Source organism: Cydia fagiglandana, chromosome 17 (assembly GCF_963556715.1).
Source record: "Cydia fagiglandana chromosome 17, ilCydFagi1.1, whole genome shotgun sequence".
NCBI lineage: Eukaryota > Metazoa > Arthropoda > Insecta > Lepidoptera > Tortricidae > Cydia > Cydia fagiglandana.
The window spans coordinates 8,790,731-8,814,524 of record NC_085948.1 but is presented as its reverse complement, the minus strand read 5'-3'; the positions used below and the strand labels follow the sequence as shown (position 1 = coordinate 8,814,524).

The 23,794-nt window shown below is 36.7% G+C and overlaps 1 protein-coding gene across 1 annotated transcript in view; it reads right to left on the bottom strand.

Annotated features, from left to right (window-relative positions):
- The window catches only part of LOC134672385 (rap1 GTPase-activating protein 1), a 457,452-nt gene that overhangs the window by 276,740 nt on the left and 156,918 nt on the right, over positions 1-23,794 (bottom strand). Inside the window, exon 2 of the mRNA XM_063530251.1 lies at positions 14,824-15,036. Coding sequence (XP_063386321.1) covers positions 14,824-14,897 — 74 coding nt within the window. The 5' untranslated portion in view covers positions 14,898-15,036. The remainder of the gene's footprint in view (positions 1-14,823; positions 15,037-23,794) is intronic.

Genomic DNA, 23,794 nt, shown 5'->3' with positions numbered 1-23,794 from the left:
CTGTCTTCGTCCGTAGTTGATATCTGTACTTCGTTATACAAAAATGGCACGTATGTCTATTCATTTAAGGTTGATTTAAGCAGTGTGTGAGAATTGATGTGTTGTGAGTTTCGAGCGAAGGGTTTTGCGAGGGGATTGCACCGGAAGGAAGCTCTTTGATTGCCACGTGCCGTTCCAGATGTGGATTTTTTTGCGGCGAGGGCGAAATTACTTTATTTCAATGTTTGTTTAACTTTGCGACTTTCATGTCCAGATGGTGTTGCTTTGGATTAGATACGACAATGTAGAGACCTATTTTATTAAATTAAGTAGGACACTTTATTTACTTTATGAAAAAAATACAAAAAGGACAATAGGTACATCATACAAAAGAAGACTTTATTTACTTATTCTTTATTTATCTTTCTTCTTAGGCTAGGTCATTTATAATATGAATATAAAAGTAAAATATAAAAACACTTACAAAACATTAAAAAATACATATAAACACATTATAAAAAAACATTATTTTATTTACTTAATTATTAATGATGGTGGGGGTCGTGTCGTACTTATCAAAAAGTCAAAGAGCTGGCGCAAGAGCGGGAAAGCTGAAAGATACTCAACCGACAAGAGAATCTGCCGTATTCGAACTTCAAGATATTCACAAGAGACGACACGTACCTACATACTAGATCCATTCTAGATACGTTATAGTTTAGATATCAACTAGTTCTCTTTTGCAGCGCAATTCGGGCAACCAATTGTCTTTTTTACTTTAGATAGAGTAAGATATCTATTAGATGTGAATTAGATCTCTAAGTCATATCCTGTGGAAATCGTTCAATAGTACCTATCTCCAGAATCGCGCAAATGTCAAATTTGACAGGTTAGATTTTAAACATATCGTTATCGTATCTTGGTGATGTCTAAAATATGACTAATAGGTGTCTATTTCATAATCCGAATCGGGCCCAATAACTCTTAAGTTAATGATGGTGGATAAATGGTACCTAAAACAATTCGTTGAAAATATTATTAATTATGGCAATACATACGACTAATATGACGTAAGGTAATAGGTACTTACTGAACTGATGTTTAATGTTCCTTAAAGAAAAATATTACTTTCTTAGAAAATAAGACACGTGTTCAAATATTTTACTGCAATTTAATGAGGCGTGCATTCTTGTGATGTGGAACGTTAACAATGTTATGTTACGACGTTCATATTCTTCACTATTTTTCTTAAGGAGTGTTTTCGTTTGTTCCTTTTGTTGTAAAAACTAAGAAATAAGATTAATAGGTTATAATGACATGATAGTCATGATATTTTGTTAAAATATGGGAAGTAACGTTACAAATGTTACAATACAAAAGTGAATTGGTATAGGTATTTGACATTATTAATGACAATCACCTTCAATAACATCATTAAATAGAAAAAGATAAAAGTTGTATACACTTATGTTCTTGTATTTTGTAAACTGATGACTATTGTGACGTTACGCCATCTAGTTACAAACTTGATGATTACTGAACGCAATCATACATACTCAAACGGGTTCTTTTCTTTGCAATTACGACAGATGGCATTGCAATGAACATTTTAATTAATTGTTCATTAAAATAAAAAATGATTTCCTTGCGAGTGTAGAGATGTAACAATCTCTTTTTTTTATTTGTCAAAAATACAATTTTCGTGAGGTAATCCTGCATAATATAACAAATACAAGAACTGTTACCGATACCCAACATTTCCGGAGTTTTTCATGGAAAATACTTTCCAAAGTATATTTTTTCAATAGAACGCCAATTATATGAATTGTCTATATTTCCGTGTTCTTATAACCCGGCAACCTTCAAATCAAGAGTGAACAGGCACCTTCTGGGCGAGCTCGCTCCATCGTAGGCCACGTCTACGCCTCGGGTAGTCTGTGGCCATGAGTAAGCCCATTCATAATAATAAAAAAAAAAGAATTGATTTTTATCAATAGGTGCTAATTTTATATTGTATACAATAGTAAACAGTAAACACTATACTTCTTTAGTAATTATCCCCGGTTTAGGTACATTAAGCGCCGCGTTGTTTAATCCCAGGCACGAGATTAATTTTGAGTCGTCTATTCGCAACACTTGTACTCGACCGTGAGCTTGGACCAGCATAAAGCTGCTCTAACAATTGTGGAAACCATACGTAATCAGGGGTAGCAATAAACTGGTTTGACTTTATCGATATGATCAGTAAGCAAAATGAATTGCAAACCTAAACCCGGGATTTGATAACGCTCAAACTTTCCAGCGTCGAATTTCGTGGTTTCGGTATAGTGTCGCTGGGGTACCATCCCTATAATCTAAAGCTCCTAAATTGCTGCAGTTAAATTGAGATAGTTCGGTTGTTCGGTAAAGTATGCTTCATGTTATTCTGATGCTTTGTAGCTACCTTCGTTTGGTGACAGGTTAACTTTTTGCATTCAAACCGCATTTTATGAAATCATACGACTCTAGACTCTCTAGATTACCTATGTATAAACTTTTGACGGACTAGGGCATTTAGAATCTGATCTAGCTATAAGACGGCCAAGATTAAACTCTCTCTCCTAGGGTAGAAACCCATCTCCTAACAATGCCATCTTCCCAACACACTCTTCCCGTCAATTTTTTTCTATCCATTTTCATGGGTAAAATATACCTATATCCATTTACAGAACTTTTCTATCCAAGTTGGGACTTTTAACGGCGTCTGAACCTCAATTTGTGACCCATTTGGAATAACATCTTAGGCTCAGTCGTTCGGTTCTAGGTAAACACTATCGTTTAGGCGGCTTATTTATTTTTAGAACCGTAAATTGGACCTAAAATAAGGGTAAATAAGATTAAGAAGTTTATGTGAAATGGAGCTGTATTTGTTACGTGTGTGTTGATATGGGTTTGTACAGTCGCCATCAAATATATCGGAGCGGCCAAGGTGCTCACAATATCTGAGCACACCTCTATTGTCAAGACGTTAGAGTGCTTGTTCAGATATTGTGAACACCTTGGCCGCTCTGATATATCTGATGGCGACTGTACTCCAGCTATTTAACCTTTCGCTCATACTGTTAATAATAATAGCTGAATGGACATAATATAATCCTAAAAAATATCTTTATGTGTTCAAAGGCATAATTATGTACCTACATACACAGTACAAACGTTTTTTTACATTATGATTTTTATTTATTTTATATTATTTAAACTTTATTGCACATACAATTATGAGTACAAATGACGGACTTAATGCCATAAGGCATAGGCCTATGCCTATGCATAGGCATAGATTTATGTGTCAAATAGGTACTTACATATACACGGTGTAACATACGCTGTTAAAATTATTCGGTTTCCTCATGTTACACCGTGTATACTAGTATTTGTTTCTAGTAAGTTAGGATATCCTATCCATCATCTCCACCATACATTTGTTTATTTTGTGATCCTGGGTGATAATATTTTGTTCGATTTCACTGCCTACTGATTGTAGACTAAAGTGACGATACGCACTAACTAAAAATATTTATTGTTTATTACTGTGAATATAAAACAACCGGCGCTTATTTATACAAATAATGCCGATAAGCTGACTTTCGGATGTGAATTTTGCAGCATGTACAAGAATAGATTATACCTATCTAAAAATATCGAGTACCTAAAAAAATAGAGTACTTAAGTATTATAATTTAATGTTTGTCGCAACTGTATCATTACTGGGTTATTAAACTTTAAGTGCGAGTAAGTGACAAAGTTAAGTTAAAATTAAACTTTTTTTAATTATTGTAATTATAGGAGGTTACCTCTCTCATTGGACATGCAAAGTTACCGAAAATTATGTCCATTTGTGGGTAGATATAGATAAGATTAAGAAAGATACCTACATATAATAATAAGATTGCGAGTTTTTAAGTAAGAAGAAATTCTGCTCATCCACCAAACTTTTGGAAAACAAAATTAATAACGAACAAAATCTATACTTTTAATTGGTAACAAAAATAGCGTACCTTTTCTGAACTTTTAATTAAAACTCCAAAAGTTATGAATTTATAACAAATCAAAAACTTGTGATGCACAAACGAGGAATTTATCATCCGAAAATACAAAAATTTTAAAATTTCTATTTTCAGCCTTGAACCCGACTTTTCTCATCACAGAATTAAGAATACATAATTGGGTGCCCGTGTGGGCACCCGATAATTGGGATGTCAATGTGACTGTATGAATATATATATTATATATATATACGTAGGTTTAGTAGTTAGTTTTTTACAAAGTATCAATTACTCCATAAGACGATACTAACTGCCGTATTCGAACTTCAAGATATTCACAAGAGACGACACGTACTAGATCCATTCTAGATACGTTATAGTTTAGATATCAACTAGTTCTCTTTTGCAGCGCAATTCGGGCAACCAATGTCACTTTTACGTTAGATAGAGTAAGATATGTATTAGATGTGAATTGGATCTCTAAGTCATATCCTGTGGAAATCGTTCAAGAGTATCTCCAGAATCGCGCAAATGTCAAATTTGACAGGTTAGATCTTAAACATATCGTTATAATATCTTGGTGATGTCTAAAATATATCTAATAGATGTCTATTTTAAAATCCGAATCGGGCCCTAAGTAACTTCTTAAGGTCGCTTTTTAGTTGTAATTCTTACGGCGTTAAAAAAAATGGCAGCTTCCTTCTTTACTAGCCAGCTTGATGGTATACCTACTTACCCAATAGCAACAATAGTAGCAAATAGAAACATGTTTTGCAAATTTTTGAAACAAGGGAACAAACATTAAAAGTTCCTGTTTAAAAGGTAAACCACGCTTTCAGCCTAACAACAAGAGCAAGCAGATAACTAACCCACATATCAGTATCAAATACGCAAAGTTAGTTCGATACATGCACCCATTTTGACAAGACTTCCGCGTCCCACCTGCTACAACTACGAGAAGTAGCAACTATGTATCTTCTTCTTCGTCGGTATCACTCTTGACAGAGTGGTCGTGGTCATCACTTCAGGTGTTGGTGGCAAGCTTTACAACACGTCGCCACTCTTCTCTGATAGCCGCCTTCCTCGTGCATTCATGTAGTGATGATGAGCCATTTACTGCCGCCTTTATCTGGTCAGTCCACCTCATAGGCGATCTTCCTCGTGGCCTGGTACCCTCGACCTTTCCCTGGACCACAAGTCGCTCAATAGCCACCTCCCCTCGGCGGCACACGTGACCAAAAAAGGTGAGGATACGAGACTGCACCAAAGATGATAAACGCTGCTTGATGCCGAGTTCTCGAAGTATAGACTCGTTGGTACGGAATTCAGTCCACGATACTCCGAGCATTCTTCTCCAGCACCACATCTCTAGGGCGTCTATCTTCTTCTTCTCTACTTCCCGCAGGGTCCACGTTTCTGAGGCATACAAGAATATGGGGAATACAAGTGCCCGAACTAGTCGGGTTTTTGTGGCTCTATATATGTTGCGATTCCTCCATATTTTCCTCAACTTGTCCATTGCAGACCTAGAAATAGCCATACGCCTCTTCACTTCGTCGATACATCCACCGTTGTTCGTAATTAAGGCTCCCAGATAAATGTATGATTGCACCACATCACAATTAGCAATTTGTGTGGTTTCTGGAGAATTGTTATTCATGCGGTCGACAATCATCATTTTTGTTTTATTCCGGTTTATCTTAAGTCCGAACTCAAGGCTAACGCGTTCCATCTTGCCGAGAAGTGCTTCCATGTGCTGCGTACTGGTGGCGATGATGACTATGTATGGCAAAGATGAAATCTTTTGACACTATGGGTTTGGATGAAAACCCTTGCAAAGCATAAGATGGGTGTTGAATTTTGTGTGATTTTTCAGTAACTTTTAGAACTAAAAATAAGAACGTCAACAACTGAATATGAGCAATTGAGCTTGGTGATGGTGATGATATTATATAAGTGAAATTTTTGAACGAGAGAAAATTCATTTTAGTGAGTGAAAGCATTACTGACTCTGATTTTTTCATGGTATCTCTCTGTGTTGAACAGATATGAGGAACAATACATTTGTCTTGTAAGGCTGAAATAAATAAAACCAATTTAAAAGGAGTGTCTTGATGACAAATACCACAATATTAAGTTGATATCCACCACATGACAAAGTAATATCCACCGTAATGACTTCTACGATTACACATAGGTAGTTGTTATGAAACTTGAGATCGAACTCGATCTCAGCTAACTACATGTATGCTATTATGTAACTACATAATATTTGAATTGTCCTAGAAAAAAATCTCTCGCTTCCGAAGAATCAGCGGGAATACACATCGGAGCTCGTTTTACTCTAGCCGTTTTAAAGATAAATTTTCTCCTAAACGATATTTTCTTACGACCTTCGGGGGTAAAGTGACGCTGTAACGAGACGATGCCTTTGACAGCTTATACCTTTGTCACGGATGACGGGGGAAAGTTATAGGTGTCGATACATTTGCATTAATATCATAAGAATATCTGAAAGGGCTTGTCATTGACACGTTATAAGGGCATTTTGGGCACGAGGTATTTACTTAAGCCTAGGTCACCGTTGACATCGCACGCTGCGTAAAATGGCACGTTTGTATGATTAAACAGTAACATATATACCGAAACGAAAGCCTAATAACTGTCTATATATATTTTATTCTTAAGTGTATTTAAAATAACTAGCTAACTTCCGCTATTTGTCCTATATACTGTCAATTAACTGCTGAGCACAGATGTTTGGCATACGTACCTACCCATAATATACATATCAGAGAAAGGACACTGCAGCTGAATTCCATCTCGCTTATACCTTGAACATGCCAGTGCGGATATGATGGTCGTTTTTGTCTACGTGACAGCGTGATAAAACGGTATCCGTCACTTTCTATCCCGCGGTGTTAAAAAGTTATAGTTATTTTATCACGTGAGTAAAGCCATCCATAATACGCCTGCAGTATCCTATTTTATTCATTATTTAAAATGTTGTGACAAGATAGAAATAAGTTATTAACAACTCGTTAATTAACAACGAGTATACTTTGCTAACTGCTATTATATTACAAGATAATAAGTCTTTGTTATAGCTTGAACGATCTATTTTCATAAAGAGTAAATTCATGAGAGCTGGCGCGAGATTAGTAGGTACTGAACTGTCAACATTTACATAGAAAATTTGTGCAGGATTTCGTGAAATTACCGATACGTGGCATGTTTGTTTCACCAATTTTCCTGGACATTTCCATGTCCGTTTACTGGCTGTGACGTCAATGTCGTTCGTCCATTTGTATACTGACCAATTGCAAAATAACACTGTATTTTCACTAACGCATTCGGACGTCCGACATTCCCGGAACCGTATTGAGTTAACATGCAGTTAAACCGGGACGCGTGTACACAAGAGTAAATGCATTTTTAAAAGTAAATATCAGAGTTATATTTAAATCGGTCTAGTGAATTATAGGTACTAGACTAAGTGACTGATTTGTGTTATACTTTCGATTATGGATAAAATTTCTGGTATCGCAATAAAGTTTTATACACCTGACGATTTTTAGGGTAACGTACCCAAAGGGTTTTTCATACAAAACTATACCAGCTGATGAAAAGGCGTATTAAAAGGGTTAAAGAGGTATTCCCCGTTGGATATAATAGGTATAGATATTACGTATCATTTTATGATTAATACATATACACCATATCTGCAGTACCTATACAGTTCCATTAAGTCTCGTAAAATAGGTATTGGAGTAGGACTGTATCACTAAGTAAAATTGAGAAAAAAAATCTAAATTGCTTTATTAGGGTTAGATATGAGGATATCACGTATCATTTGGGTATATTGTACAAAAAAAAATCAGCCATATCGTATCTGGAGGAGCCCAAACTTGGTATGTTTTAAAAATTATTTTTGTTTTAATTTCTGAAATGTAATGATGTGGTATATTTTTAGAATCGCCTTAAAAAGCGGTTTCATATGATATCATACACGATAGGTTTCTGAACAAAACATTTTTTTTTCAAAAAAAAACAAAAATGTTTCAGCACTCCCCTCGACAGGGAAATTTTCTTTTTAGGAACTGCATGTCTAAAATTTTGTTATGACTTCTAGTATGCGTGTGCCAAACGGCTAACCTGTACATAGATTTGCAGTGTTTGCAGTGTGTGTGCTATGAAATTGGGGTCGTACGGCTGCCGCTACGCTATAAGTGTATGTAAGTAATATGCCTAAATTGCAAAACAGGAGCATTCCACGGTCTGTTCCGTACAGACGCATTTTATTTCCTATGTTACCACATTTTTCGACATTTAAAGCAAGAGTTTATTTTTCTGTGCATATTTTCGACCATTTGTCATTGAAAAAAAAAACTCTTATACCTGCAAATCTTCAGAAAATTCGCGTTCGTACGGGACAACGGTAGACAATTTCATGGAATACTCCAACAAAGACTCCCTTATAAATTACAAACTGAAATAAAACCCTTTATAAACTATTCGTAACAAGGAGCCCACTGATTAACAGTCCGCCGGACGGTATCGGCCTGTCAGTTAGAACAAAATTATGACAGTTCCTAACAACTGACAAGCCGGTACCGTCCGGCGGACAGTTAATCAGTGGGCCCCTTTAGAGCGCTCTCGTATTGGTTTGAGCTATCAGCTTGTTCGTAAGCTAATGGAATGTCCCCTGGACAGTTTTTCGCATTTGTTTTGCCGGCGGCGTCGTCTCGGCGGGTGCGACGCCCTCGTAAGTCATTTCATTCATTTTACGATCACAAGCAATACCATGTTGACCGTGTTTACGTTACGGGAAAGTTTTCATAATAAAAGTGTTTTTTAGATAAAGTAAATCTGTCTCAAGGCCCTCGGTGCCGACAAATTGAAATAACAAAAATTAGGTACTCGGATAGCTTAAGGTATTTTCTCATACACGATTGTATTGTATAGTGTGATGTTGTGTTCTTCTGTTTCTCTACTCCTTTGCCGGTATCTTGTGTTGTGTGGAAGGTCAGGAAGCAATATTCGCTAACGCCGATTGTGTGGTTAGACAAACCAACAGTTCTATCGGGAAATTGGTTATTAACTAAAACGGTGTAGTGTGAGTCTAGGTTGGGATTTGTTTGAGTGTAACCGGTTACAGTAGACGTGTTTTAAACGCCCGTGACATGACATGATCACATGCTCATACTATACGTCACTTTTTGACACTAGAAATTACATGGGTACGTTAATAGATACAGACACAAGTAAATAAGCACTTGATTAAGCTAACTATAATTCCAACAGTGTCCTAACAAAATTAACAGACCGACTCCAACAAACATTTCTGATAGAAAAAAAGGACAAGGTTTTGGTAAACAAGACAATTTCAGCCCGACGGATACAGCTAGACTTTTATAAAAACTTATACATACTTAGTACAAATGGAGTCAATAAAAAGTTATAGGTACGGCGATGGCGACGCGACGTCTGTTATTTTGCGACAATCGATAGGATAGGAAATAGAATGTAGGTGAATTCAGGTTACGTTTGCACGCGGTATGGAAGCAAGTGGAGATGTTAGCATATCAGCATGTAAGTTGTCAGAGGCATAAATTAAATACGGAGGTATTCATAAAACTTTACAAACCTTTGTTAAATTCTGTCCCTTTCTAAGAAACACAAATATCAAAATGACGCATAAGGACAAACGATATAGACAAGAGCTTGTAAGACTTAAAAGGCGTTTATGAATAACGCCATCAGACTAGAAAGCTCTGAGAGTCGGGTGTAAGAATTGTCTAACACATGAGAAGAAAAGCCTCTGCATTAGACATTTCGTGAGCATTGTGAGTACTAAAAGTAATTTTTGATATTGATTTTATCTGTCCTGTGTAGCTTGATATTCAATTTTAGGGTGCTAGAAGAACCGGGTTTGCACCTCGGAAGAACTGCATGCGGACCTCGAGTCACTGTTTACCAACCCCTGGCCAAGCTGTTACGTTTGCGATTTTCAAAACTGAAGTGGTGTGTTTGAAACTAGTTAGAGTTTCTTAAAGTGACATTCCATTTCCAACTGCAGCTGCAATACTGTTCATTTTCTATGGAAATTGACAATGACAGCGACGCGTTTCCATAGTAAAATGAACAGTATTGCAGCTGCAGTTGGAAATGGAATGTCACTCTTAGAAACTATGTAAAAAAATTGCATCTTGAGAAAACCGAATTATACCCAATGAATACCTCTCTAGAATAGAGATAAAGCCAGTGATTGCGCCAATTCTTGATTTATTTAGGCTCTCAGGACAAAAAAAAATGGAACGGCGGAAGATGATGGTCTGATTAGTCCAAACTAAGTCTGAAATGGGTGTACATAATCGAAATAAAATGCCTAAACATTTAAATTTAGGCTTCTCCGCTCGTAGATATTTTTTGCTCCGTGTGTTCTATTCCACTGGTGTTGTCTCCCTAAGTGATATTTAAGCGCTCCGAGGAAGTTAATTACCTATTTTGGACCACGGACCTTCTTTGTTTAATGGCCAATATATTTCTTTTAATGGTTTCTATGTCTTTGTATTTGTCGACGGCTAACGTTTTTATCAAACTGTTCGGCCTTGCCCTTATTTACCTTTGGATTGACACTTATTGTGAGCCAAAGTTTAGGTAGGTACTATTATTAGGACATACTGTAACAACAATAGGGGGGATCCGTTTAAGGGCATAATCGGTATCGTGTTCTGATAAGGAAAAAGTAGAAGGAAAAATGTTTTGATGCGAAAAGAAAAATTAGTGACCGTAAGAAGACGGTTAAACGAAAAATGTATGAACTTTTGGGGTCACTTTTTTTCTCGTATTAGGATCGAATGGGAATGGTAATTTGGGAGTTTAACCCTTTAATGCTCAAAAAAAAATTTATATTTTTTTCTGCTTTTAAGCGCATAAATGAGTTCTTAGGGGTAATATAAAGTACAGAAAAATAATAAAAAAAATATTTTGTATATGATCTTCTAGAAAACATATGTTGAGAATACTCAACATTGCCCAACTTTCACAATATCACCATTGGCAACCAATGTTGAGTACTCTCAACATTGCGCATGATTTAGAGATAATGAAGAAATAAAAAAATTATAGTTTTTATTAAAAAGTTTCTATTGAGTGTCATGAAAAGAGTAGAAACCATTTGTTTTTGCTACTAGGCGAGACATAATATCAATTTTGAATATGTTCGTGTATCCTATTTTGCAATACGTTCAAGGTGTACACTGATTTTATATACTGAACTACAAGATGTGGAGGTCTTGGAACTTGAAGCTTCTAAAAAAACAGGGCCCAGGCCAGTTTTTAGGTTTCCATACCCAAAGGGTAAAAACGGAACCCTATTACTAAGACTCCACCACAGTCTGTCACCGAGCTGTATCTCATGTAAGTCATGAACCGTAGTAGCTACAGCTACACAGTTGAAAATTTCGCAGATGATGTATTTCTGTTGCCGCTGTAACAACAAATACTAAAAAGTACGGAACCCTCGGTGGGCGAGTCCGCCTCGCACTTTTCTAGTTTCTTTACGAACTCTTTGAGGAGATCCAGGTTACAAGCGGAGTGAAGCAGGGATGTGTCATAGCACCCACACTATTTGCCATATACATGCTTCTCAGTGGAGACAACTAAATGTGAGGGGCCTGAGAAAGGTGTCTTAAAGGTTCAGGGCGAAGTCTAAAGTGCGACGAGTCTACATATTAGAGATACTCTACGCTGAAGACATATGCCTTATGTCTGGCAGTATGGCGCATCTCCAAAGCTACGTTGATGCATTATACCGCCCTTGGCAACAATTCGGGCTGGTAATAAGTATTCCGGAGACACAAATCCTCAACAACCACCCTGTGGAGTTGAATCTGATTAAAAACCACTGAATCTAGATGGGAAACTACTAGATGAAGTCTTACAAACCAACCAACCAACAAACTGGTTACTCCAGTTTGGCGCATTTATTGTATATATGTATCATTGTAATTGTTTATATGAATAAATGAATTAATAATAATAATATTTTAAATATCTTGGGATCTCTATACGACATGACAACACCCTGGCTTCAGAAATACCATCTCGCATCGCCAAAGCTGCTCCCATGATATCAAGTTTGAAACTAAGATAAGCATCTATAAGGCCGTAACAATCCCAGTCCTGTATGGCGCAGAGACACGATACCTGTACAAGCCAGATATCAAAAGACTAGACACGAACCACCTAAGATGTCATAATGTTTAGGTACTCAGAATTAAATGGCAGGACCGTATTCCAAACTCTGAGGTTCTGCGTCGTTCCGGGATGTACGGCATGGAGGCACTATTGATGCAGCGTTAGCTCAGGTGGTGTGGGCATGTTCTTCGGATGGACGATCGCCGCCTGCCTAAAGCTATATTCTACTCAGAATTAGCAGAGGGCAAGCGGAAGCACGGCGGACATGCTCAAGCGTCACCTAAACGTGTGTGATATTGATCCTGCACGTTGGAATGGGAAGAGCTCGCTGCAAAACGGTCATCTTGGCGGTCCACCGCCTTTGAATTCATCAAGTCGTGGATGTTGCATCTTCCCTTATATTAACCTTCTTAACAGCCTAACACGAATGTACTTTATTCATAGCGTCGCAGTGTTAAGAATGCTCAACATGCGTTACACTAAGTATATATCTAAGAATCTCGCAATGTTGAGCATTCTCAACACGCATAATGGTAACCCAGTCCTGTGTTAGTTAGGCTGCTATTGTGTTATAAAAACACAAAGCACACACCCTCAAGAACATATTGTAATAGTATTTTAATCGACATTATAGGTATAAATATTTTTTAATATTTTTTAATTAACTTGCGTCCTGAGGACAATTGCTGTCGTGGCACCATTTTGCCATTAACTGTCAAAATACGTGCGCCTGGACAATAATCTCACTCGTCGAAGATGCGTTAGGTTTTAAACTAACATTCTATTAAAAAAAGTACTGAGTTTAAGTGAAAATTACGTTGCAATATTTTTTTGATTCTAATGTTAAGCATACTCAACATTGCGAATTAAAGGGTTAAAATAGAAATGCCCGTCTTTGCAATACTGTTGTAAGACACCATAAATGTGGTAACTCGACTGTCAAATGTCAGTGCTTGACAACCTAGTTACCTCATATGGGGGATGTACCTACATTGTACATTTTAGCCTCGGAGTAATTAACAACGGAGACGCCATGTCTAAAATTTTCGGTACAAAATAGTCTGCCGTTTTTTGCGGGGGAGGGGCACATCAAATGTATAGGTCATGTCAGATAAACGTCAGTCCATACATATGGTTGACATGTGGTTGACCATTGGCCGCCTATTTTCGACAGAGGGGAACGCCTGTTAATGGCGGCTCCATTGTTAATTACTCCGAGATTTTAGCTGTCAAAACTGCCTAGTAAAATATTTTAAATTGTTTTGCAAGCCTTATTCCTACATAGTAAGGCCACAAGAACAATGTCAACGCTACGCGAATGGTGTTTAACCCGATAAGTATCTATGTGTATAATTAATATTTCCTTCGCAGTGATATGAGAAGCTTTGTCGTCAAATGAATCCACGTGGAAAACGCGTATTACGTTTAAACGTACATAATATCATATGCCTTCTGTTGCAAATAGAATTAGTAATCACGAGTAAAGTAGGATTATAGCTTTAAGCCAAGAATGTGTCATAGTTATTCATTATACCTAATATGTACTATGTATTTGAACCGTATGTATAAGCATAGCAGATTGACTTACAAATGAATTTGGTTGATGAATTGCTGTACCTCCTGAATAAGATTGGGCTGCTGTTTAATTACGAATGAATTTATAATAGCTTGTGTTCATTTGACAAGATTTTTAATTAAGTGGCAGTGGAAAATGTGTCCTTTCTGTCATAAACTTTCCGTTAAAGCTAGGTGGCGCAGGTTACCTTATTATGCAGAACATTTCATAGCCAGGAGTTACTGATAATAGTAAGTAGATGCAACTTCAACCATGATTCCTTTTTAGCTTATTACATTGTAGGAGACGTTCGTCAAATTATAATGATTTTTCAGCATAATTTAGCAAACTTTAAGTTTGAGACCGTAACTATAACATACCTATTTGAAAATATTTTTTTTAGGTTAGTTGCAATTTTAATTCAAAACTCCGCTATGATTCACAGTGCATCAAATACAGGCTTCAATGGACAGCAACCAAAAACCTTAGGCTATGGATAGCACATCGGTGTCTGACTAACATTAAAACAGTTGAAATTCGCGTGGCCATTACGCTCGAAATGAGGCAACATTTGAACAGAACTCGCAAATTAATTGCTAAAATGCTAACCAGCCATTAAACTATCTCACCGACTTCACTCGTAATTGCCGCTACACTCTTTAATGCCTTGATAGCGATAATTATACGGTGTAGATTATTATCTCAAAATCAACTTTAATTATGATATCTATTGCAGGTTGTGTTAAACGCTTGTGGTGAACCTATTGAGTGACATTAGTCCATTAATTAGCTTATAAGGACTTGTTGCGTTAGGTACACTGCGATACATACCTATATTTATAAAGCGTTTCTAACCTCTGGCGTTTTAGAATACCCTGGCGTTTTATGGTAAATGGCCATTCCATCATAAACCACATCGACTCTCAGGCGATCAGGTGAGATTGTGGTAAAATCTTTTGTTTTATTTAACACAAATAAAATAAGGCTGTTAAACGTCTGCTCGTTTTTCTTCTAAATCTAACATACTTATATAAAAAAAAGACGCAGACGCCGTCGACTTACCCGTTTTGCTGCGGCTCTTGGTTTTCATCCGCCTCATTACTGACGATGGAATCTAGCATTTGTATCTTCAACATTTTAGATCGTCACATGACAACTTCTCACTTTGGCACTGGCACATTTGCACTTTTACTTTAGTACGCACTACACTGGGCAATATTTTTCTATTTTAAATACACATTATAAAACTGGAGGGTGGTTCCTTTGGTGAATGACCTGAAACAATACAATGACTAAGTTAATGTGTGTACGAATTGAAAAAAAGTAAAACGCACTGATATATATCTAGACATACTTATGAAAAAAAATATCTTGTCTTGTCAGTATAGTAGATTCTCTTACGTAGGATAAAACCGAACCTTGATACAATACAAATACAAAGTTAGTTTACGTGAAATTATGTGGCATAGAATATGCTTACTTTCTATAATTATGCCTTACATTTTAGTCAATATCTTCGAACTGTAGATACTTCAAGTATTGGCGACCATGATAATTAGCAACTGTGATGAATGAACGATTAATCAACTCGGGAGAACTTTGGTATAAAGCGAATCATGAACTTTAAAACCTTTTGATCTCAACATCTCTAGAATGGATCACTATAGAATAGTTTCTATTGTTTCAGTTAGAGACAATTTTCATTATGCCATTTTGGCTAGTTTGGGGCTATTGAAATTGTTGTGTCATTGTTAATAAATCTCAATCCAAAACAGTGGAGCATTAGACTAGACTGACTTAGAGTTAGATATTTAAATTGTTGTTCGTTTCATCTTGTTAGTTTAAATATCACAAATGAGTCAAATGATCATTAAATATGTCAAGCAAATTTAATTCGCTAAGCCTATAATTATACGTAATAATGAATATTACACCTTGATCTAATAGCACACGGTATATAATTGAATGATTTTTCAAACTTTCATAGCGTAGCTTAGAAAAAACCTGCCGTATTTGTAAGGGTAGCGCGTGCGCACAAATAGATTTGGGCGTCACGGTTTTTCTAAACACCATCCAAACTGCATTTTTTTGCCCAACTACCTGGGTCCCCTGACGTCATAGAAATAGTAATTTTTTCTCTATGATTCCTGCATCGCACTTTCGGAATTTTTAAATTTCTATCCATATATACGTATTGGGTTGTTTTTGGTCGAGGGAGTCCGTTTCTACGCTGGAAGTGCATACTGTGGATTTATCAGTTGCATATCTTATTGGCTAGGGCGTGAAGTACTTGGAAGTATGGAGCGTACATCGGAGGGCATGTTGCTATTTGATGAGAAAGGGATGTGCTTAGCACTCAACACCACTGATGTAGAAATTTTGACTCCTTTTTAAGCGTAATCCATATTCGCAACCCTGTCTAGAAGTCTAGTGCCATCGAATCGGTATACCAAACTTTGTTAAATAAAAATATTGTATGAAATGGATCCAAGAAAAGGATTCTATTCATGAATACGATGTAAACCATGAGCATTCGATTAACATAGCGTAATGTCATGATACATCTTAATTTAAAAAAATCAGTTTTTTTGCTATGTCTAAGTCAAAACCAAAATAAAATACTTCACTCTGTTTTGATTGCTCGAAGGCACACATAATTTATTACTATTTGATATTTATAGCTCATACGAGTACCTACCTACACGGTTACGCTTACCGCAAGATTGAAACGAGCGGAGGCTCATGTTATGATATATGCACAGTAAGTTTAATATCTGCCTATGTAATTAACGACTGAAGTTATACGCATGCCAGCTTGTAACAATTTTAATTTGAGAATTTAGCTAATTGTACAGACGGGTACTTGACGAATGATGAATCAAAGTTTAGCGCAAAACTGCCAATCGAATAGAAGACATGGTATAAATTGTAACCTAAAAAATACCGGCCATTAGATTGAATAATTTTACGGTTTAGACTCACTTGTTTTTAGTCAATCGCGCGACATGTTTCGGAGAGCCTAGGTCTCCTTTCTCAAGCACTAACAGTGCGAGCAGCGTTCACGACGGCCGTGTATCGCGTACTGCGTGCGTGCGTATTATTCAATGTTAGTATGTCTCACAGTTTAAGTTCGGCCATTAGATCTTATAATTTTGCGCTTCCAAAAATTCAAAACGCCACGCCAGTGCACTTTTCTTACTTAATTCCACAATCATGGACTCGGGAAAGCCACGGAATATTCTGTAGACGATGCTACGAGAGCACAGTCGCCATCAGATATATCGGAGCGGCCAAGGTGTTCACAATATCTGAACAAGCGCTCTAACGCCCTGACAACAGAGGCGTGTTCAGATATTTGTGCCTTGGCCGCTCCGAAATATCTGATGGCGACTCTACCTACAATAACTTTTTGCACGAACCAAAGGGACACGGACTTGACTGTGAGGTTGTATTTAAAATATAAATATCTCGGAGTTTGTAGGATAAATCAGAAAGTTTGTGCGGCGCAGGTGGCTCAGGCTGGCTTGTTTATGGCTCCTCTACACGATGGACCAACGCCAACTCCAAGGGACGCATTTATGCGTTAGAGGGAGCAAGAGATATTGCTATCTCATTCTACCGCATGGCTGCGTCCCTTGGAGTGGCCGGCGTTGGCCCATCGTGTAGAGGAGCCATTAGTATTATCGCGGTTAGGCTTTGCGTGTTTGATCGTAGGTGTAAATCTGTAAAACGTTGCGTACGTTGTCTTAAGGATATGAAAATATGTAAATATGTATTTATCTTTTTGTACCTTCATTTGACATTTGGAAATACTGAAAAAAAAATTGGAAATACTTAAACTTGAACTTAGGTACTTGCAACGAATCAAGAACTTGCTTACAGACACGATCTAAATATATCCTGTTATTCAAATGAATTCATTTTAGTAAAAATAACCAACTTAGTCTAAATAAAAGTAACTTAATCTATATAACATAGTTGCAATAGTGTAGAATAGATGAAATACGTGTTCTCTTAGTTTGTTTATGTGTAAACGTGATCCCAGGTTTAAATATATTTATAATACTTGAACAGAGTAAACTAAATCCTGAGCTAACCGGTTAAATCATAATGAAACCCAGGTTTGCCCAAAATAATTTACTGTCGTATCGCAAAGTTTTCAAATCAATGAGGAAAGTTTCTCTTGGGCGTGTGCCGTTAAACGAAAACTCCTAATGGCTCCTCTACCGATGGGCCAACCGCCACTCCAAGGGACGCATTTATGCGTTAGAGGGAGCAAGTGATATTGCTCTCATTTTGCCGCATGGCTGCGTCCCTTGGAGTGGCCGGCGCTGGCCCATCGTGATAGAGGAGCCATAACACTCCCGAGCTTGCTCCAATCTAAATCATGACAGAACTACATTTTGAACCTAGTTGTGAAGTGAGGCTATAGAAATCTTAGGTTTGCATGCATTTCGGTTTAAAGTTTAGAGCACAGCGAAACGTGTGCGCGACAAGATTAATTAACGCCTGATGCAATTTAATAGCAATGACGCAGAGCAACTGGAGCGCGCTAGACGTAGGCGCTATGACGTTACCTGAAATGAAAAATATAAATCTAATTTACCTGTCAACAGGAACGATAGTCTACTACTTATTATAAGGACTCATTTGTATTTTGTTTAACGTTTCAATGAACTAAATTAATGCAGTAATAATCCCATAAGGTTTGGCTGGACAGCTTTTTTTGTAGTTTTGTTTTATTAACCCTACAAATATATACGTATGTGTTTAATACAATACCCGAAAAAAGGTACGGAGATATATTGTAAGTATTTGATATTAGTTTGGTGCTTGTTAATTAGTTTCCTGCAAAACTGTAGGTATTACCTACTTATTTCTGTAACATTTTAAAACCTTTATTTTTAATAAACTCTCTAAATATACATTTTAATAAAAAAAAGGTGTCAAATTAGCTCTCCTTCGGTGAGGGCGAGAACAGTAGACTGAACATCGACCACAGGAGTGAGGGAGAAAGTACGGCGCTTACCTCTCCCTCAGGCCCACGAAATCTGCCTTTCAGCAGCTCAATGAATTTGGAACCGCGCTGGAGAGGCACAGTTAAATTTCGGAAAGGTTAGCAATCATTTTACACATCTCAGATCACTCTAGGTGACTTCCCGAGGAGAACTGGACACCCGACTACGTTTTTTTGAAGTTCTATCTGTTTTGGTGTGTTAAAAAATTTCAATAGCGCGATGCAGGTCGTTGGTTAAAGGACCTTTTAAAATTACCAAAGTGACAAGATGCTTACTTGAAATTCAATAAGATTATGGTATTATTGTAACGTCTTTCAAATTAATCTAATACATTTTAAAGTCTACAAGGAAAAATGTAATAAATTAATGACAGACCGAATCATAACAAACGCATTTTATTTTTAACCTATGGTGGGTAGAAGCAGCGATCAATGCATTACGATTCTTTACTGATAATGACGCATGTTGTGTTTTTTTAATGGAATGCTATGTGCGGAATAATGACGAAATTAATAAGTTTTTTTGCCTAATTGTCTCAGTTCGGAGTTAAATATTGTGTACGTTTATACCTACTCTTTTTAGGAGAAGCGATTTTGGTGTGGTATACAATTCAAGTGCTGTGTTTTAAAGAACGAAACTAATAAGGTAAATAAATAAAGTACATTCAAAAACATCCGATTAAAATCTAGTTTCAAGCATTCTAGATCGCATATGTTTCCATTTTAGAAGCGAAATAAAATGTTGATACCAATCTCGTCATTAGAAACTTGGCGTTTTACCAAATATCGATGTCCTTTTTAATCGAATTGCCATTAACACCTTTGCTTTGATCCAGTTCGTTTTCCAATAGTACCTTATTTATAGCTTTTAGTCGCATTTTTGGAGTACATAGCTATGTACTAACGTATTTAGATTCATGTCCCTAACACGATTACTTTTTGCATTTCAATATTCGTACTTACTACCTATCTAAATTCAGGCGCTACGATTATTTACTTATTGAAAATAAAATTAAGTGGGTTTTTTCAATCAATTTTTAATCAAATTAAATATTACCCATTTAATACGATAAAACGTAACTTGTAGAAGTTAAGAATATATTATAGATACCCATAAGTTAAGAAAATAATAATATTACATTTGTAAGTCAGTGTTTACTAAAAAAAATGTTTTAAGTCTTTAAAACATCGTTTTTATTTCGCTCAAAACTAAAAACTGCTTCCAAGCTAAGTAAACATTCTTTAATTAAGGTCAAAACTTTATACAAAACAAAATGTACAAAACTGTTGTAAGTACTTTAAGTTCTATATAAAAATTTGGAACTATAATTCTTCGTACAATGAAGTTTTGCGACGAGAAAGCTTAAAAAAACAATTTACCTTAAGTAAAATACGTTTAAGTAATCACAGAAACCATTCAAACGGAAGGTTTCGAAACTGAATTTCACTTATTTCGGTAAAAAACTTCGCAATTGACAGAAACAATAGAAGAGTTATTTCTGAGCCATTTCGTTCGCTATTCCAGAAAATGTTCCCTTTTAAACAGTTTAAACTTTATTTCTAGAAATGAAAGTGTGCAATTTTTGTAAGACTATTTGTGTGTGGATTTATGTACAGTCACATAATAAATAATAGTACTAGGTAGGTAATAAGACTCACTCTCTAACAAAACGCGTCTGTTACGATCAGCACAGATATGGCCGCTAGGTGTGCGACAGCGCCACGCACGGCTTATGGTTATCCACCAAAATTGGTGTGGAACAGATGTACTTTTAGCTACCTGTAGCAAAGCGACGAAATCGCGGAGTGAACCACGCCTGGTACAGTCGCCATCAGATATATCGGAGCGGACAAGGTACTCACAACAAGGGACAAATATCTGAACACGCTTCTATTGTCAAGGTGCTAGAATGCGTGTTCAGATATATTTGAGCTACTCTGCCGCTCCGATATATCTGATGGCGACTGTACTTAGGTAGTTATTAGTATCTATAGTTCGTTTTTTTTAGCATTAGAAAGAACTCCACAGAAGTAAGCGTACAGTTTTTATCAGGCTCTTTAATTGTTAATAATGATTGAATTATCTAATGTAACACGGTCAATATATATAATTTACTTCGAATTATTACCGCTAAAATTGCCGGATTTGGAACCACACGCTTAAGTTTCTGCGAAGTTCTTTCTAATGCTAAAAAAACAAACTATACATCCTGTAATATAATTGGATCGTGCTTAAAGTTGTCACCGTATACCTACTTATTTGAATTTAGATATTCTCTATACCAAATCCATATAAAATTCACCACTGTGAACAATAGCATTGATTTTATTTAAGGAATAACAATACATTTATGATAAGTACATACATATTATATAAAAGCATCGCAAACAATTAACATTGATTTATATTCAATGTCGACCTCCGTCCTTTTATAATTTAATTACATTATACCCTTACGAGTATGTAGGTAGGATTGACAGGATTAACTTATCATCTGTAGGAAGTCAAAGGTCACGTTAAGAGCCCTTCAACGTGCACAAGCGCCACAGCTAAATAATCGTGATTATTTAAATTTAACGAAAGATATTGAAAAAACCGAACAAGTGCGAGTGGAACTCGCCCACCAAGGGTTCCGTACTTTTTAGTATTTGTTTTTACCTATAGCCATAACAGAAATATAAAAAACCGGGCAAGTGCGAGTCGGACTCGCGCACGAAGGGTTCCGTACCATAATGCAAAAAAAGAAAAAAAAATAAAAAAAACGGTCACCCATCCAAGTACTGACCACTCCCGACGTTGCTTAACTTTGGTCAAAAATCACGTTTGTTGTATGGGAGCCCCATTTAAATCTTAATTTTATTCTGTTTTTAGTATTTGTTGTTATAGCGGAAACAGAAATACATCATCTGTGAAAATTTCAACTGCCTAGCTATCACGGTTCGTGAGATACAGCCTGGTGACAGACGGACGGACGGACGGACGGACGGACGGACGGACAGCGAAGTCTTAGTAATAGGGTCCCGTTTTACCCTTTGGGTACGGAGCCCTAAAAAGGGGGGCGCTACGTACTGTATTGTGTATTTAAGTACCTTTTGAATACATCAGACTAGTTTTTATGTTGCTGGATTCGTCAATCTATGCGTCCAAAGTCCAAAGTTAAAACGACCGTTTTTGTTTCGAGTTCCTAGATCGACGAAACCAGCAACACAAAAACTAGTTTGATGTATTCAAAAGTTACTTAAATACACAATACAGTACGTAGCGGCCCCCTTTTTTTAATATCTTTCGTTAAATTTAAATAATCACGATTATTTAGCTGTGGCGCTAGTGTGCACGTTGAAGGGCTCTTAACATATTTTATTCGAGATTAGCGACTTACAGAGCAAAAACGGCACGTGTTTTTAAAGAAAATAAGAATCTGAGTGTAGGATCAAAAAACTTAGGAAGATAAATGGGATTTGACAAAAGGACCTTTCAACCTCTCAGTTGTGTGACGACCGTGGCGTCACGCCTTCCCATGGGTGTCGTAAGCAAGTCTAATGTGTTGTGGAAATAGATGAATGCAAAATCGATGTCGGTACGTAACGGAATCGCTTGGAACCTTATTAACTGGAATAGTAAATTTGGAATGGCATAAAAATATTTAAGCACATCTCCGTATTAAGGCACTAGGGTCAATATCAAAGCGTTTCGCTATCGCGTTATCGTAGCGCAAAGGTTATATATTATCTACCTATCTTCTGAGTTGTTTCTTTGGACACATTTTCATGATACTTTTGGTGGTCTTCGTAGGTAAGTACTTAGTTTCTTTTTTACCAAAAATATTAAAAACCAGAAATATCATCAAAACGTACCTAAAAACATTTTGTCAAAATATGTCCAAAGAAATTAGGCGTTCGAAACCCCCTTGATATTGAGATTACGCTAAAGATGGCCGCTGTGACCGATTTATTATAAAGTAAATAAAATAATTACCCTGAATGAAAATTGTTGGACCACACGGTCGTATATTGTTATAAGTACCGTCAGCAGCAATTGTTGCTAAATAGGCAAGGTGTTCAAAATGATCTTGACGCGACTTTATTGTTAAAACAATAGGAGCGCGTCAAGGTAATTTTGAACACCTCGCCCGCTTAGCAACTTCTGCCTCTGGCTGTACATTAAGTACGTGCTATCAGTATCACTGTGTGGACCCGTTCCGTTCGGCCTCGCGCCGATGAGTCCGATTTTCATTTTTAATCGTACCGACCGACCGACCGTGAATTAGAAACACGCAGCTATGAACAATCAGTGAGAATCAGTCACATTTTTTGACTAATTGGCGAAACAGGTAAATATTGCGTTTTTTTTTTCGTTTGTCGTTGTTAGCGAAAACAAATTGGTCGTATACGAGTGAAATGTGCGTCCATATTTTTCATTTTATGTATATTGATATTGTTTTCACCCATATTTTGCGATATAATAGTATAACCAAGAAATCGTGAAAAAACAATTGAATGTTTCATACATTTTGGCTGATCAGAAGCACAGAATAAATAATAGTACTAAGTACAGAAGACTCACTCTCTAACAAAACGCGTCTGTTACGATCAGCACAGATATGGCCGGCTAGGTGGCGACAGCGCCACGCGCGGCTTATGGCAAACCCCAAAATTGGGGCCGAACGGATGTACTTTTAGCTACCTGTAGCAAAGCGACAAAATCGCGGAGTGAGACACGCCTGTCAGAAGTAAGTATAATGTTTTCGGAGCCAATATGTTTCCCCTGTGTAAAGAGTAAATTGCATAATTATTTTGCGAGCGCAGTGGTAGGTAATTTATGAACTGCATGCCAATGGTTGGAGTCCTTCAGTTCCTTTACTTCATTACATTAATTTATTGATTAGGTTGTAATTGAATTGCGGTCGCATATTGTGGCGCAGAACCCAATATTGATCTTATCAAAAATATCTTACGATCATGTTAAAAAATACAAGAACCGTTATAGAAGAGGTACTTACATTTTATTATCAATAC